The sequence below is a fragment of the Phascolarctos cinereus genome, unplaced genomic scaffold (assembly GCF_003287225.1).
Source record: "Phascolarctos cinereus isolate Bilbo 61053 unplaced genomic scaffold, phaCin_HiC Scaffold_3;HRSCAF=262, whole genome shotgun sequence".
Classification (NCBI taxonomy): domain Eukaryota; kingdom Metazoa; phylum Chordata; class Mammalia; order Diprotodontia; family Phascolarctidae; genus Phascolarctos; species Phascolarctos cinereus.
The window spans coordinates 249,029,306-249,045,241 of NW_027555736.1; the positions used below are offsets into that span (position 1 = coordinate 249,029,306).

The following is a 15,936-nucleotide window of genomic DNA, read 5'->3' on the forward strand; positions in this document are numbered from 1 at the left end:
TGTGTGTGTGTGTGTGCATGTATGTGTGTGTATGGGGGGGGTATGGTAAACTGCATCCTAAGCCACATGTATTACAATAAGGTTTTAAAAATATTTCTGGATTTCAATTATTTACATATTCTTCCACTTCTCATATATAATCAATAAATGCTTATAGTTTATTAACTTTATTATTAATATTATGACCTTTTTTTCTATCTTCTCTTTCATATCCATCCTTGTGTTCAACAGTTGTCAACACTCACAGAGCCTATAAGAAACCCTATTAATTGAAGCACTATTATGTAAACTTTGGCAAATCTCAGATGAAAAGAAATCACTAACAACAGAAAAAATGAAGATTCCAAGACTAACACCTCATTCTCAATTTCCACCTCAGAGGCTAATTTGAGTTGTAAAGAAGATCCTTACCCTGTCCCATTCTAGCCATTTTTCTAGCATCAGAAGCCAAATCCAGGCCAATCTTTGGGGACTGTTATGCTGCCCACACCTGAAAAGGCAAGAAGAAATAGAGTTGCTCAGGGTTTCATGACAGTATATTTTGACTTCTTCTCTGTGACTTCAGACACAGGTTCCCCTATTTCTGTCAAACCTGAAAAGGCAAGATGATTTCAACAAGTAACAAGCACCCAAAAGTCTAGAAACTTTTTCTTTCACTTTTTAATTTTTTTTGGTGAGGCAATCAAGGTTAAGTGACTTACCCAGGGTCACACAGCTAGTTAAGTGTCAAGTGTCTGAGGCTGGATTTGAACTCAGATCCTCCTGACTTCAAGGCCAGAGCTCTATCCACTGCATCACTTAGCTGCCCCTAGAAACTTTTCTTCAGGAAACCCCTCTCCATACATACAATACCCAAGATTTATCTACTTTAATTTTTTTGCAGTGTGACCTTGGGATCTAAACTCCTTACAACTGGTGTGCGGGGAGTCAGAAGACGTCAGTTCAAGTGCTGGCTCTGACATTCTAGCCAAATGTTTGACAATTTTGTGAATCTAAGTTTCCTTGTTTTAGTTCAATCTACTCTACATGGTTGTTAAGTAAATTCAACAAATATTTATTAAATACTTCCTGTGTAGAGTATACTGTACAAAGCAGGAGGGTGGACAAAACATTTAGATAAATACTATCCCCGCCTTCATACTCCAGATCTTGTAGAGTCTGGGGATAAGACATACATAGGTAACTGTAATACAAAACATTACATGGTAAGAGCATCAGAGTGATTCAAAGTACTATGGGACAGGAAGAGAGATGGGGATCAGGAAATGCTTTATGGAGGTGGAAGAATATGAGGTAGGCTTTTAAAGAATGGGTAGAAATTCAATAGTTGAAGAAGGCCAGGGAGAACATTCCAGGAACAGAGGAAAGCATGAAAAGCAACATGAAAATAGGAGTAAACTGGGTGTATTCTGCAGAGGGAACGTGTGCCTGAGGCCTAGAGTATATGGAAGGTCATAATATGAGATAATGCCGGGGATGTAGCTTAGCACCCACCTTATTTTGGTAGGCCCTGAATGCCAACCAAGGGGGTATGAACTCTAGATAATGGGCAGTAAGAAGCTGCTAAAGACTTCTGAGCAGAGAAGTGACCTAAACGGACCTAGATCTGGTAAAGATGGATGGGTTGGAAAGGGGAGCAGGAAGAGGCAGAAATACCTGTTAAGTTAATGTGATAGTCCAGGGGAGGTGATGATGACGTCCTATACTAGAAGAGGGGATACATGCAAAAGATAATCTGAGGCAAAACTACTAGGACTTGGTAAATGATCCTAAATGAGAAGTGTTGGAGAAATAAGTCAAAGATAACAGGAAGGTTTTGTTGGGTGGTTGGTACTACCACTGGGTTGAGATGGCCACTCATGCAGCACTAATAAGCAGGGAGTCACTAACTAAAACGATTCTAGTAAGATGGAGGATCATCAGGCCTCACAATCTGCCCTGCTGCTAAGCCCTAAGAACCTGCGGACTCTACTATCTGCCACATAACGAAATTTAGTCCTGTACGTGTAATCCTTCCCAATGAGAAATGTGAAGTCTGTGAGCAGGGGACAACCTTGACTTTCTATCTGTATCGCCATTACTTAGCACAGTTCTTAGCACACAGCAACCACTTAATAGATGGTTTTTTTCATTCCTTCATTTATCCTGTGATTGGAGGAAAACAACAACCTGATGAATTTGGCTATTAGGAAGTCAGTGGTGCCCTTGGAACAGCAGTTTCAGAAGTGTTCTGGAGGTAAGAATTCAAATGAAAGAGGCTGCGGACAGAATGTGTGGTGATGAAGTGAAGGCACCCAGCATAGACAACTTTCTTCAAGGAGTTCAGCAGCAAATGAAAAAAGAGTGATGTAATAGGACCTAGACGGGGCAGAGTGCTTGCTGGCAGATACACATGAACCAGTAGGGAGAAAACTGAAGATGCATTACAAAGAGAGAATAACTACTGAAGCAAGGGCCTAGAAAAGGGATCAGGGATGGAAGCAGGAGGATTAACGAAAGTTCTCTTCTGAGATCAGAGGAAAGGAAGAAAAGGCAGGTGATGATGCTGAGAAGTTCTGAGGAATGAAGGAAGGCTGAGGGACAGGAAGACGGCCTTGATCGCCTTGGCCTTGGCAAAGGCTAAATCTTTCCCTTTTGTTGATGAAAGCATTCATCTGCATCCCATAAATTCTAACATGTTGCTTCCTTATTGTCATCAGGTTAAATCCATCTGCTGTGAGAGGGTAATACATGATTCTGTCCTTGAAGAAAGGTGAAAACTTATGTTAACAGTCATTGTGTAGAATGAGCTTGGAAGTCAATAATAGAACAGGAGTGGAACGTGGTGGTGAATGGTGTGAAGAGGTTATCGGACAGGTCCTTCAACTTGTATACCGAGGTATTCAGGGATGATGACAAAGGATGGCACATAACATCAACTTTAGCAAAGTCATTGAAGAAGCTAGCAATGATGTTGTTGTTCAGTCATATCCAACTCTGTGACCCCATTTGGGGTTTTTTTGGCAAAGCTGATACGGTGGTTTGCCATTTCCTTCTCCAGCTCATTTTATAGATGAGGAAACTGAGGTAAATAGGGTTAAATGACTTGCTCAGGGTCACACTGCTAGTAAGTATCTGAGGCCAGATTTGAACTCAGGAAGTTGTCTTCCTGACTCTAGGCCTGACACTGTCCACAGTGCCACCTAGCAAAGACCTTGAGATCAGTAAAGGACAGCAATAAGAATTAGGATGGGCAGGTATGGATGGACTGCCTAGGCTTCTAAAGGGAAAAAGGGAGGGAACAGGGAACATATTTAGAGAAAATACCCTCAAGGCAATGGGAAACAAAGAATGTACCACTCCCTTCTCTTAACCCTGTGATTTTGAAACAATAAGAAAAAAGACCTTCAAGGGACTGGGTATAGTATTTTTTGTTGTTGTTGTTAGGCAATTGGTGTTAATTGCCCAGTCACATAGCTAGTAAGTGTCAAGTGTTTGGTCTGAGGACGCATTTGAACTCAGGGCCTCGTTATTTCGAGGCCGGTGCTGTAACCCCTCCACCACCTAGCTGCCCCTTTGGTATAGTATTTTTAGGGAGCGTCAAGGTTGAATTAAAGGGAGCAGGGGGAAGAAGTGTTATTTAAAAATTTTGAGGATAATTTTGAGAATGGTGAGGTCTAAGAAGGTTAAGAAATTAAACTGAGAAAGTAGGATGGATAGATGAAACAAGAGAAGAATTTAGGATTAGGAACGCTTGAATATGTTTGTAGGTATTTAGGCAGGAACCATTAGAGATGGAGAGACTCACAGGAGAGAAGTAAGGATTGCAATAGGAATCTCTAGGAGAAGAAATTAATTTTGCTAAATAGAGCTGTGGTAAAGAAAGTGCTTCCTATTAAATACATGCTATTATTGTTATTCTATTTTTATAGGAGTACTGAACTGATGGCCTTTTTAATCTTCCCTTTCATTTGCAAATCTCCCAGGTCTAAAGTAAGAAGCAAATTTCTTAAGGAAAGGAACTTTCTTTGTATTCCTAGCACCTAGCCTAGTGTTTCCAACACTGGGAACTTAACGCTTGCTGAACTAAAATTAATTTTTGCTTCCTTAAAACATGCATTTATTTTGAGGTGTATATTGTTTCTTCAGCTCACTTTTCCCCCTTCCCTATCTTCTTTGCATAGAAAGAAAAGGATATGGAAGATTGGCTTTTTTTTTTTGGTAGCTGGCAAAAGTCACAGCCTAGAACAAAAACTGTAAGAAAAGTACTTATCCAAAACCTGAGGAAGAAAGCAATCTATTGTTTCGCCTCTCTACTGAGCTGAGGTACAAAAGGTGGAATAAAAAAAAAAAACTGAATAACATATTCGGCTTCTTTAGCAACAGCAGTTATTAGCAGGAACAATATTATGAACACAAGATGGAATTTCCTTTTATTCTTTTGCTTAAGCTGCAATGAAATCTTCACCCACATAGGGTGGAAGACAGGATTTGTATTTTTGAAGGAATGATAGAAAATACTCTCTAGGGATATTATATTCATCACCTCTCAAAGAGACTAGTTGTAAACAAGAGAAAGCTTGTCTCAGGGGTACTTTCCTGGACAGGCTCTGTACCAAGTTTTATATGATAGTCATAAGCTACTGCTTATAAGTTAATAAGTAATTGATAAAAATAGAGACTTGGAAAGAATCTGGATTTGTGATTTTTCAATGACATAAGGCAGCAGATCTCAAACTTTCCTGGCGTCAGCACTTCTTTATACTCTTAAAAACTGAGGACTCCCTAAAAAGCTTTTGTTTATGTAGTATATATCTATAATGTTTCAGTAGTATTAGACAGCTTTAATTTTGTGGACCCCCTGTTGCCAAGGCGTGTCCGTTTTTCTTTGTAAACATCTCTTGTATATGCCCCCTTTTCTCCATGGACACTGCCAACATCTTGCTGCAGCAGGCGCTTACTGACCCCCTCTTACACTTCTGTAATAGTCCTCTGGTCAGTCTCTGCCACAGATCTCTCCCAACTCCAGTCTATCTTCTATCACACTGTCACAGTGGTCTTCCTAAAGCACAGGTGTGACCATAACACCCCTCCTGCAAAACAAACTCCAGGATCAAATATAAAATCCTGTTTGTCGTCCAAAGCCCTTCATAAGTTGGGTCCTCCTACGTTTCCAGTCCTCCTACACTTTACACCCTTCTTTCTGTCCCTACACACTCTGTGATGCAGTGATACTGCCCTCCTTGCTGTTCCTTATACAAGACATTCCCCTCCCCCCCGGGCATTTTCACTGGCTGTCACCGGCACCTAAATACTCTCCTTCCTCATCTCTGCCTATTGGCTTCTCGGATTTCCCTGAAGTCCCAGCTAACAATCTCACCTCCTACAGGCAGCCTTTTCCTATCCCCCTTACTCCTAGCACCTGCCCTCTGTTGATTATTTCAAATTTATCCTTCATATACCAGAGCTTGATCACACACAGTGTTTGTGTGCTATGGCTACCGTGCCATGATAAGCTCTTCAAGGACGAGATCATCTTTAACTGTTAGATGTATCCTTAGCACTTAGCACAGTATCTGGCACACAGCAGGCACTTAATAAATACTTACTGATTGACATGAAAAGGTCTAGAAGACTCCAAGCTGTCCCTGGACCACACTTTGAGAACCATTAATAGGAATTCCCTCCACCAATGCAGGTCAGCACCTTCTCTTCAACTTAAGAACCTTACAGCCCTTGCTTGCCTAGACCACTGAGAAATTAAGCATGTCAAAACGATAAACATTTATTAGATTCCTACTATATGCCAGGCATTGTGCTAAGTACTGAAGATACAAAGAAAGGCAAAAACAGCTTCTGTCTTCGAGGAGCTCACAATATAATGGAGAAGAAAACATGCAGCTAACTACATACAAACAAGAGCTATGCCAGATAAATTGGAGATAATCTCAGAAAGAAGGCACTAGTGCTAGCATGAAGGAAGACCAGGAAAAGCTTCTTGCACAAGGTGGGATTTGAGCTGAGAACTGGAAAGAAGCCAGGAGGTAAAAATGAGGAAGGAAAGAAACCCAGGCATAGGGTACATTTAATGAAGTTCAGTCAGGAGGTAGAGTATCTTGTGTAAAGAAGGAAGGAGGCCAGTTTCACAGATTGAAAAGTACTTGGAGGGGAATAACGTATAAGAAAACTGGAAAGCTACGAAGAGGATAGCTTATGAAGGTCTTTAAAAGTCAAACGGGATTTTATATTTGATCCTGGAGGTGACAGGGAGCCACTAGAATGTACTGTATAGGGGTTGATATGGTCAGACCTGCACTTTAGGAAGATTACTTTGACAGGTGAGTGAAAGGAAGGACTGGAGTGAAGAAAGACTTGAAGTAGAGAGAACTAGCAGGCTACAGTAATAGTCCCAGGCATGAAGGCCTTCACTAAGATGGAGGCAGTGTCAGAGGAGAAAAAGAGTCATATATGAGAGATATTATAACGGTAGAAATGACAGCACTATGGGGAAGCTAGGTGGTGTAGTGGATAGAGCACCAGCCCTGGAGTCAGGAGGACCTGAGGTTCAAATCTGGCCTCAGACATATAATGCTTCCTAGCTGTGTGACTCTGGGCAAGTCACTTAACCTCAACTGCCTCATTTAACCAAAAAAAAAAGAAAAGAAAAGAAATGACAGCACTTGATCACTGACTGGATATGGGCGTGGTGGGGGCAGGTGGACAGAACTGGTGAGAGTGAGAAGTTGAAGATGACACCTAGGTTTTGAGCCTAGATAACTCGGAGGATAGTGGTTGCCTTGACAACCATAATAAAGTTAAGAAGAGGGGAAGTTTTTGGGAGAAAGATAGTAAGTTCAGTTTTGGATATATTTGGATATATTTAATTTAAGATGTCTATGTGACTAGTCCAAGTTAAGTGACTTGCCCAGGAACACACAGCCAGAACTATGAGGCAGAACTAGAATTTAAGTGTTTCTGGCTTTGAAGTTAGCTCTCTATTCACTATTAAAGGAAAATTCTCCTCTAGTTACTCAATGTGGGAAAATGCCTAAACAAAACCTGAAATTTCACTCTACTAATTATCTTAGTATAAAATTTAATTGGCACCTAAAGATTTATACACTAATTAAGTTGTGAATGGGCAGTGTTGGTGATGGAACACTTAGGGTATTTACCTCATCAGGCCTGGACAAGCCACCAGAGCCTGCAGGATCTTTTCCACCTTCTTGGGGATATCCCCATGTCCTTTGTGTAGCTGAGGGACACAGGCCTGTGCCAGTTCCCATTCTCCATGTGTCAGGCACTCACAAAAAAATCCAAAGAGCTGTTCTAGCGAGGCAGCTTCCTCTTTTCCAAATGGATGCATTTTCCCAACACAGAGTGTGGGGGAGAAAGAGGAAACTGAGCTATACTAAACAAACTGCTCTCAATATTTCCATTCTTGGTGCACCTCCTAGAAATGGAAAAACAAATAGGGAGAGTTAGAAAAGCAATAGAGGGAGGTGGGCTTAGGTTAATCAACAATTGCTAGTTCTATCAGAGAAAGCAGCACTTGAAAAAAAAGGTTATCATTTCTCATTTTGAAAGTTTAATCAGATAATTTCCCCCCCTTGCCCCTGGAGATATTTAAATGAACAAAGTGTGTAAACTGAACAAAAATGTCTAATAGAGGCATTGTGTTACCTGCTGAGGAAACAATGACAAGGAGAATCTCAGTCTACTGAAGAATATACAAAATATTCACAAATTAAGTGAAAACATTGTAATTAATTCAGAGTGGTGGGATTGCAGGAAGGCTGCACTCCTAACGCAGCATCTAAGACTAGCCTTGCAAGAAGAGAAATATTCTAAACAGACAGAAACGAGGAGAGCCGGCACGGGGGCAGCCTGTTGAAAGGCATGGAGCCAGAAGATGCATCTCCATGGGAACCATCCATTACCATTACCCAAAGCTGATTCACAACTCCTCGATCCGCCCCTTTCCAAAATGCCTCCTCCTTCCAGACTCCAACCCTCCCGAAGAAAGATCACTCCCTTCCCACTCCCCTGGAGGGAAACGTCTGGGACAGGAAGCCCCTGGGACTTCAACTATTCTGTCAAGACAGCGGATGTGGCGCCTGGACCCCTGACAGGGCCGGAGGGATCAGTCCGGCGCCGGGAGCCGGGCTTCCCCGCTTCGGGGGGTCGAGGAGGGCGCTGCTGATTCCCCTGGAGCACTCACCTACTCCCGGTACAGGCAAAGCCGCCCCAGCCAGCGCCGCCATGTTTAGAGTTGAGTCAGGTGACAGTTCTTTCCCGGAAGGGAGAGGACTCGGCAGCTTGTCACCCTGATTGGTGGAGAGACGAAAATATGTAAATGAGCCTCCATATTTTTTAGGGGCATTTGAAGCTGCAGAATGGGACCTGGAAAACGCAACAGGAAGTTTGGGATCGGATGATTCAATAGACTTCCGGCCCAGTGCCAGACAAAGCGTTTTACCTGTGACAGGACATCCCCAACTACAGGAGTAGACCAAAGAAGTGCTGGCAGATGTTTAACCACGCAGCTCTTCCTCCCAAAACACACACACACCACACACACACACACACACACACACACACACACACACACACACACACACGTTAAATCTGCGTTACTAACACTATCTAAAGTCTCAATAAATTAAACGATAAATGAAACCCTGTTTTGTAGTGTTTGCTGATTTCCGAGGTGTAAAAGCTCACAATGGAAATTTAACAATAGGCTCTCAAGAACCAGTTAAGAGTTGGTATCAAACCCGAGTGCAGTTCAGTCCTGTTGTCAGCCCCAGCAGGAGACAAAAGCTTTGAGCAGCATTAACCATCACACCCCAGTTTTCCTTCCCTTGTCTTGCCACACACACCTCCTCCCCTACTATGATCCCCTAATTTTCTTTCTCTACCCAAAACACCTAGAATACGTTTTCTTAATCTAGAGCTGGTGAGCTTTTTTTTAATCGATAACTTTCAATATCATTGTCACTTTTTATAATTCTATATTTAGTTTTATGCATTCTAAGAAGGGATCCATTGATTTCATCAGACTGCCAAAAGGCTTCAAAAGTTAAAGAACTTTTGTTCTTAAGTTTAACAAAAGTTAAAGAAAAAGTTAAGAACCTCTGACCTAGAGTCTGCATTTATGTTCTTTATTCCCAATTTTCCCTGTCCTTTTCTTTCACTCAGATTGCAAGCTTCTTCATCGAAACCTTCCTTAACCCCTTTTTTTGTATGTTCCCTCTTCTAATCAGAATAATCTTTGATTCTATATTTTTTAATCTCCTGAACGATACTCTAAAAAGAAAAAAAATGTTTTGTTTTGATATAACATTTTCCAACAAACACCCAAACAGTTCTATTAATCGTCCTTAAAAGAAAAGAAGTGTAAGGGTGTGGTAGGAGAGCTGGTTCAGAGTTGGTAAGAATACCAAGGCCAGAGTCCTTCCAAGCAGGGCTTTATTGTCTTATAAGCAAAGGAACCTAGCAGCTGAGGATACCGGTTGGTTGGGTGGAAGGGGAATGGGGACTTTCTTATATCAGAGCTGAAGGGGGAATAACTTAAGGAAATTTGCTATGGCATAATCTTTGTGCTATGCAAGCAAAAAAAGACTTTAGCCTGGGCTGTACTGGGTCTTCTGGGTGGCTATCATGAAATGGCTCTACTTTCACTCTGGAGACCCCCTTCATTACCATAGTCATAAGATGTAAATGGACTTTGACATCATATAAGTTGCCATTGGGCATCAAGAAGCCTTATTGTGCTTTCAAAGTCTTGGGACGGTCTCTTGACCACAAGGTTGCTGGAGTGGGAAGCATTTGTGGGAAGTAGTTATCTGTGCAGCACATGGGGGAAAGGGTTGTCTAATCAACATATAGGGAAAGGGTGGGGCCTTACTGTTCTGGGAGGAAAATAGGACTTTGCTGTTCCTACTCCATTTCCCCCACTTCTTGTGGGAATTAGGATGAAGGCCCAAGTCATCATTGGCTGCTTCAAGCTGATAAGGGGTGAGGTTAGGGCGCGTCAAAACAGGATCACCCAATATGAGCAACATGGCAGGAGGCAGTGGAGACATCAAGGGAGGTAGGATAAGGAGCTGCTGTGAGGACTCTGACTTAAAAGAGGTGCCTGGCAATGACAGAGGAGAGATAATTAATGAGGGTGGACCAAGGAAGAGGACCAAAGGTTTCTCCTGACTGGCCATTCTAGGTCTTAGGCCTTTCTCAGGTCTTGGGGGTTCAAAATGGTTTGGGGAGAGGTCTACTCTTGGTCAACGGTGTGCCAAAAGGCACCACCCTGCAGACCAGGGAAGACATGGGAAAACTTCACTCTTCTTCAGGGAGTGGGAAGAGATGTCCACTTGGAGCAGGTGTCCTCAGATGATTCAGGAGCCCACATCCACAAGGTGGCAGCTGTAGGAGTAGTCAGAAAGACTAGTAGGGGCTCTAAGAAGACTATATGAGTTGACAATTGAGAGAAAATAGCATAACATAGGTGTTTGGTTAAAGGCACAGAGAGATGGTTCAGTTTCCCAGCCACAGAGGGCTAGGTTCAAATAATACAATAAAGTTTTTTTCCGTCATAATTCACAAAATTGCATATAACATTAAATCAGGTATAGATTAAACTACTTAGAAGGCTCCTAGTAGACCAGTTTTGAGAAGGGAAATTTACATGTCACCAAGGTAACCAAGAAAATGTAAACATGAACTATGCAAATCAATACAATCATCATTACCAATGTTAACTAACATTAAGTTCCTTGTATTCCAGTAATCTATTCCCAATGTCTATTTAAGCAGTACCTTTTACAGTCCCAGATGTCTCATGTAGTTATCTGGTCCCTAAATATCCTTTGTTTGACAATAGGTTTTATTCTTAGGACAGTTCTAAAAGGGAGTTCTGCTTTTCTGGTTCAGAGTTAAAAGTTCCCAGATAATTCTGAGTCAATATAAATTAATATAATCACTTAAATTTGATTCTCCATTTTTGAAACTTCAGAGAATTTCAGTTTATATATCATCTGCTATTTATGTCCTTACCTAAATTCTGTACCTGGTATAAGGATCTTTAAAATGTGAGGCTTCAACCATAAAATAAGCCTTCTAAAATTGTCAGACAGGGGGCAGATAGGTGGCACAATGGATAGAGCACTGGCCTAGGATTCAGAAGGACCTGAGTTCAAATCCAGCCTCAGACATAACACTTATTAGCTGTGTGACCCTGGGCAAGTCCCTTAGCCCCGTTGCCTGACCAAAAATAAAAAATAATAATTATCAGAGAGATACTTTAATGAAGGAGAAATAATTTCTCTTACTTTTACCACTATCCTATATAATTAGATATCTATCACATTACATCTTTGTCTTATTACTTGGTTTAATCGTTTTCCCCTCAGGAGGATATTATCCCTATATTATTATTATTTGGCCACGAATGTAAGTCAAAATTGTAAGCTATTTATTCTTGCATCCTATTATAGTAACTCAGGGATGTTCCAGTATCCATCTATTATGTAATACATTTAGTATTTTACTTACAGAACTTCTCAATTATAGAAATTTGCTATAAAAGGAAAAAGAGGGATTATGTCATATATCATGACAGAAGGGAAAAAAAAATTCCTTAGGTCTGTTTGATTCCAGGCATGAATCACGTCTGACAGTCAGTCATGTAGTCACTAGATATTAAAAGCAGCAGGTAGGGAATTTTCTTTTTCAGAAAGGAAATAGCACAAATGGGAAGCAGAGTCAGGAAGATGCTACCTAGGCTGTGTCCAAGGTTGTCCTCAAAACTCTTCCCAGGCACAGACATCCACTTTTAGCAGTTCTCAGTCTGCAGCACATGCCATTCTACTATTGGCTTCATGATAATTCAGACAACTATCCCTGTAATCAAAGCTCAAAACAGTAGTTAATTGTAGTCCCATGAAGTCTTCAGTAGCAAATTCTAATAATCAGAGCTTCAGGTAAGTTTAGCTCTTCAAGGATCACACATCCTAAATAAGAAGTATTTAATCTCACATTGGTAACAATAAGAGATTGATCACAGAAAATTACTACTGCTCTCATGATCCCTTTAAACAGTGAGAGCATCTTAAAGTGAGTCTTAAGCAGTTTGCATAAATTTCTGTACGTTAATTCCAGATTTAAATAATATTAGATTTCCCATTAATATAACACAAAAGAGCTCATAAGTTACTTCTCTTCATTAACATAACTGTCTGTACTGGAATCCCATTCCTTAAACAAAACAAGAGGTTCCTAACTTTAACTTCACAGGTTGATGGATTTATTCTTCTCTAATTATATTCACTCTGGAAGAATAAGACACTTCGGGAATTGAAATCTTATACATATGATAAGTTCAGACACGAATTTAACTCTTGCACACAAGAGATTTTTTCTTTTGCTTGTATTCTCTTTTGCTCAGTAGGAATTCTACAGCACAAAAAACTTTTGCACACAGTTCATAAGAATTTTACATGAAACTGCTTAAATGTGACAAAACCTGGAAGTTTATCCTACTCCATTCATTCTCTCCTATTTTTTTGTACAATTCTTAATCTAACATGTAGATTATGAGAGGAATTGCTTTTACAACAACATAGCCGATACAACTGTTTACCAAATTACACAATTTAGGAATGTAACAAAACCCTGAACATTATTATGTATTTAAAACTTGACACAAGCTATTAACAATTTGGGCGAAAGCACCTCCAAATCACTTTGCACAGAGAATCATTCATCTCATCATTAATGTGTTTAAACCACTTTATATATTTTTACAACAGCCAAGATTTCAAATGAAAAATCTGCTATCATAGTAAATATCAGTATTATTATTATTACCTGTTTATAACCAAATATACCACATTAAATATTTAACAGTTTTCAAATAATCTATTTTATCACATCCTTTTAAAAGGCTCAATTCACATGCAACAAAATCCAGATTAAAATTGCTTTAACACCATTTCTTTTTAAAAATTTTTTTAAAAAGATTTTATTACCCTCACTTTTTTTCCCCTTGAAAATTAACTTAAAAAATGGAAAACAAAAGAAAATAATGTTCTATAAATGAGAAATTTTCAGACTGTTTCTGAATGTAGCAAAAAACAAAAACCAAAACAAAACAAAAACCCACGTAAGTTTTTCTCTTTTTGTTGAGTAGAATGGCTGAAAAGAGTGACTAAGATTTTCTACACAGGATAATTTTTAATTTAGTAGAAGTGTTCAGATACAATTCTCATCGAGATCTTTAAGTCATAAATAAGAAAGTACTTTAAATGTTTTATATGGCCCTTCTCAGATTTGAGATTCATTACTTCACTGGACACAAAGTTACAGGTCTAGACTAAATAACTGGGCAACAAAGGTTTCAAACGGGAGGAAGCCAATTAATGATCAATGAGTACATTTATACATATGTTCGCACCAATATTTGAACAAGAATTTTATTGTTGGCCTACAATCTGCCAACACAAGGAATCCGCTGAAAATAATTAAATGTTTCACAAGTTTTGAACTCTGTTTTGAAACTGACAGAATTTCAGTTGAAGCAAAGAAATTTTAAGCATACTCAATCATGAAAATTTCCTTTTTGCCTTCTTGAAAACCCATAAAAATAACTGCACCTTTGCAGAGTACTTAAACTGCACTTTTATAATTTGTTGTTTTAAAAGTTAATGATGTTATTCTTTTGTTCAATCTGAAGGCGATTAGTATCAAATATGTTTAAGAATAGAGAATACTAAATTAGTGGAGTTGATACAGTTCAATATCTGCATATACCAGTTATACATCTTGAGATATCTAAAAGACACCAGATCAAGTTGTCAAAAAAAAAAATCATTTGTTTGGATCAATTGATCTATTTTCAAGGTGTTTTTTTTTTAATACGGTTTGAATTTCTGGCAATGAAAATAACTGTTTCATTATTAAAGACTTGAGATCCAAATCAATGAAACATAGGAACCATCATTTCACAACTGTTCTAATTCGTTCACTTCATCTTTAAAATATTTTTTTCTTTAGCAGCAGATATTTGAATAAAAGCTTAAGATACATGTAGATCCAGATTTCAAGGGGAAATACCCTAGTAGACTTTCCTTACAACTCTTTGCTTTAATTGAGAATATAAGAATTCGTTTTTTATAGTGGGATCTGGAAAGAATACTTTTCTTGTAACACTGTTACATACAATCTTAGCAATTTCTCTGTATGTGTACTGCATAGGCTGACTTTATAAAGTTGGAAAACATGGTAAGCCACAGATAAAACTGAGTACAAATTGAGTTGTCCAGGGAAAACTTTTTTAAAGCGTTATTAGACACAAATGCAATTTTTATGAACCCTTGCATAATATCTAACCATTTTTCTCAAACAAAAAAAATGTTCATTATAGAAATGTTCTCATATGAGGATACAATTTTTCCTCTGAATCATATAGAATGGAAGTTGAGCAATCATTTACCAAGTTTGCTTTCTACTGTATGCAATAGAAATACCTCCTGTAGATCAACAGGTGACGTAAAAGAATGACATTTATAGAATGCAATTTTAGTGGCAGAACCATAAATAAGGTCGATCATTATGCAAATATCAATCCATTCTGGTATTAACAGTTGCGTCTTAGTTATTTATAGAGAACAACCTTGGTCCATTAACACATATAATTGAGAACAGCAACCAGGAGTCTTTCAGTCAAGGTACACAGCTGAAAGGGTTAATAATCACTCTTCCCATTGTTTTCTGTAGGCAAGTCCTTTTTCTATAGAAATCTGATAGCAATTAAATTCTGGCGTTTTCCAGCTACTAGATGAACAAGATGCTGAAAGCCACTACTATACAGCATACTGCTACATTAGGGACTCTTTCATTCACCGATTCTGGCACACTTCCAAAATATGCCTGAAGAGGTGTAGGACTTTTGGGGTGCTGCAAACCCAAAATTGCGGTACTGGGCCCTGCTGAATGAATTCAACTCAAGTCTTATTCAAGCCAGAGGAAAAGTTTATTAGTGATAAATCACATATGCCAGGTGACCCCTGTAAAGACAGGCGGGCATGAGAGGTTCTCAGCCTTTGGGGCAAGAGAGATTCTCAGCATCTGAATGGGGGCCAGGGTGGATCTTAAATACTAAAGTAACTTTGGGTGGCCAGAGAAGGGGGTTGGGAAAAGGGTCTAGGTAACAATTCTAATTGGGGAGGTCTGAGAGATTGAATAGACAATGGGAATAGCTAATGGAGGGAACAGGAAGGCAGAAGTTGGAAAGGCATCTGCACAAAATCAAAGGGTGGGGCTAGGACTTTCAAAAGGAGATAAGGAGAGTCGCTAAGGAACCCTTTGAGACCAAAGTAAGGCCATTCTGGGGCTCAGACAAAAGGGAGCCAGATTCTTTTAGAGGGCCAAAGGCGCATCTGAATAAGATTGAAAGGTAAGGCCGAGGCTTTCAAAGGGAGACGAAGGGCTGGGAACTGTCTTGGGCCCCGTCCCCATCCTAACCCAACAATCCAGTTTTATTTTTGTCCAAGAGGTTAGGAGTCAAGGATCGGATATATGCATAGGCAACTATAGGCAACAAGATTACTGTCAGTAGGCTCTGAAAGTTAAAAATGGCAGACATAGTGAGACCTCCGCTACCCCCCCAGTCACAACACCCTTCCGGGGCAAGGGCTAACACCATTTCTACCTCACAATGGTCTCTCAAATTTTACCATTGAAGAGAGTTTTAGAAATACAATACAATTTAGAAATACACTAATAGCACAAACAATACATTTCAGATGCATTTTCAGATTATTACGTATAGAAATTACTGATCTTATTACTTTTGGTATTTAAAACCAACTTCCAAGTTTTCAAATATGGAGCAATTACATTAAACTAGAGAGATAATAATGTGTCCAACCTATGCCAGTCATTGTATGAAGCACTTTA

At 39.5% G+C, this 15,936-nt stretch overlaps 1 protein-coding gene and 1 pseudogene across 3 annotated transcripts in view; both read right to left on the reverse strand.

The window, feature by feature from the left end:
- ZFYVE26 (zinc finger FYVE-type containing 26) overlaps window positions 1-8,261 on the reverse strand; it is an 84,922-nt gene extending 76,661 nt beyond the window's left edge. For all 3 annotated transcript variants that reach the window (XM_021004642.2, XM_021004643.2, XM_021004641.2), the window contains exons 1-3: window positions 8,201-8,261; window positions 7,155-7,432; window positions 412-490 (exon numbers count right to left, since the gene is read on the reverse strand). In XM_021004642.2, coding sequence (XP_020860301.1) covers window positions 412-490; window positions 7,155-7,345 — 270 coding nt within the window. In that variant the 5' untranslated portion in view covers window positions 7,346-7,432; window positions 8,201-8,261. The remainder of the gene's footprint in view (window positions 1-411; window positions 491-7,154; window positions 7,433-8,200) is intronic.
- A 6,550-nt stretch (window positions 8,262-14,811) lies between these two features.
- LOC110220587 (protein kish-A-like) lies at window positions 14,812-15,622 on the reverse strand (annotated as a pseudogene).
- Window positions 15,623-15,936: the final 314 nt, after the last annotated feature.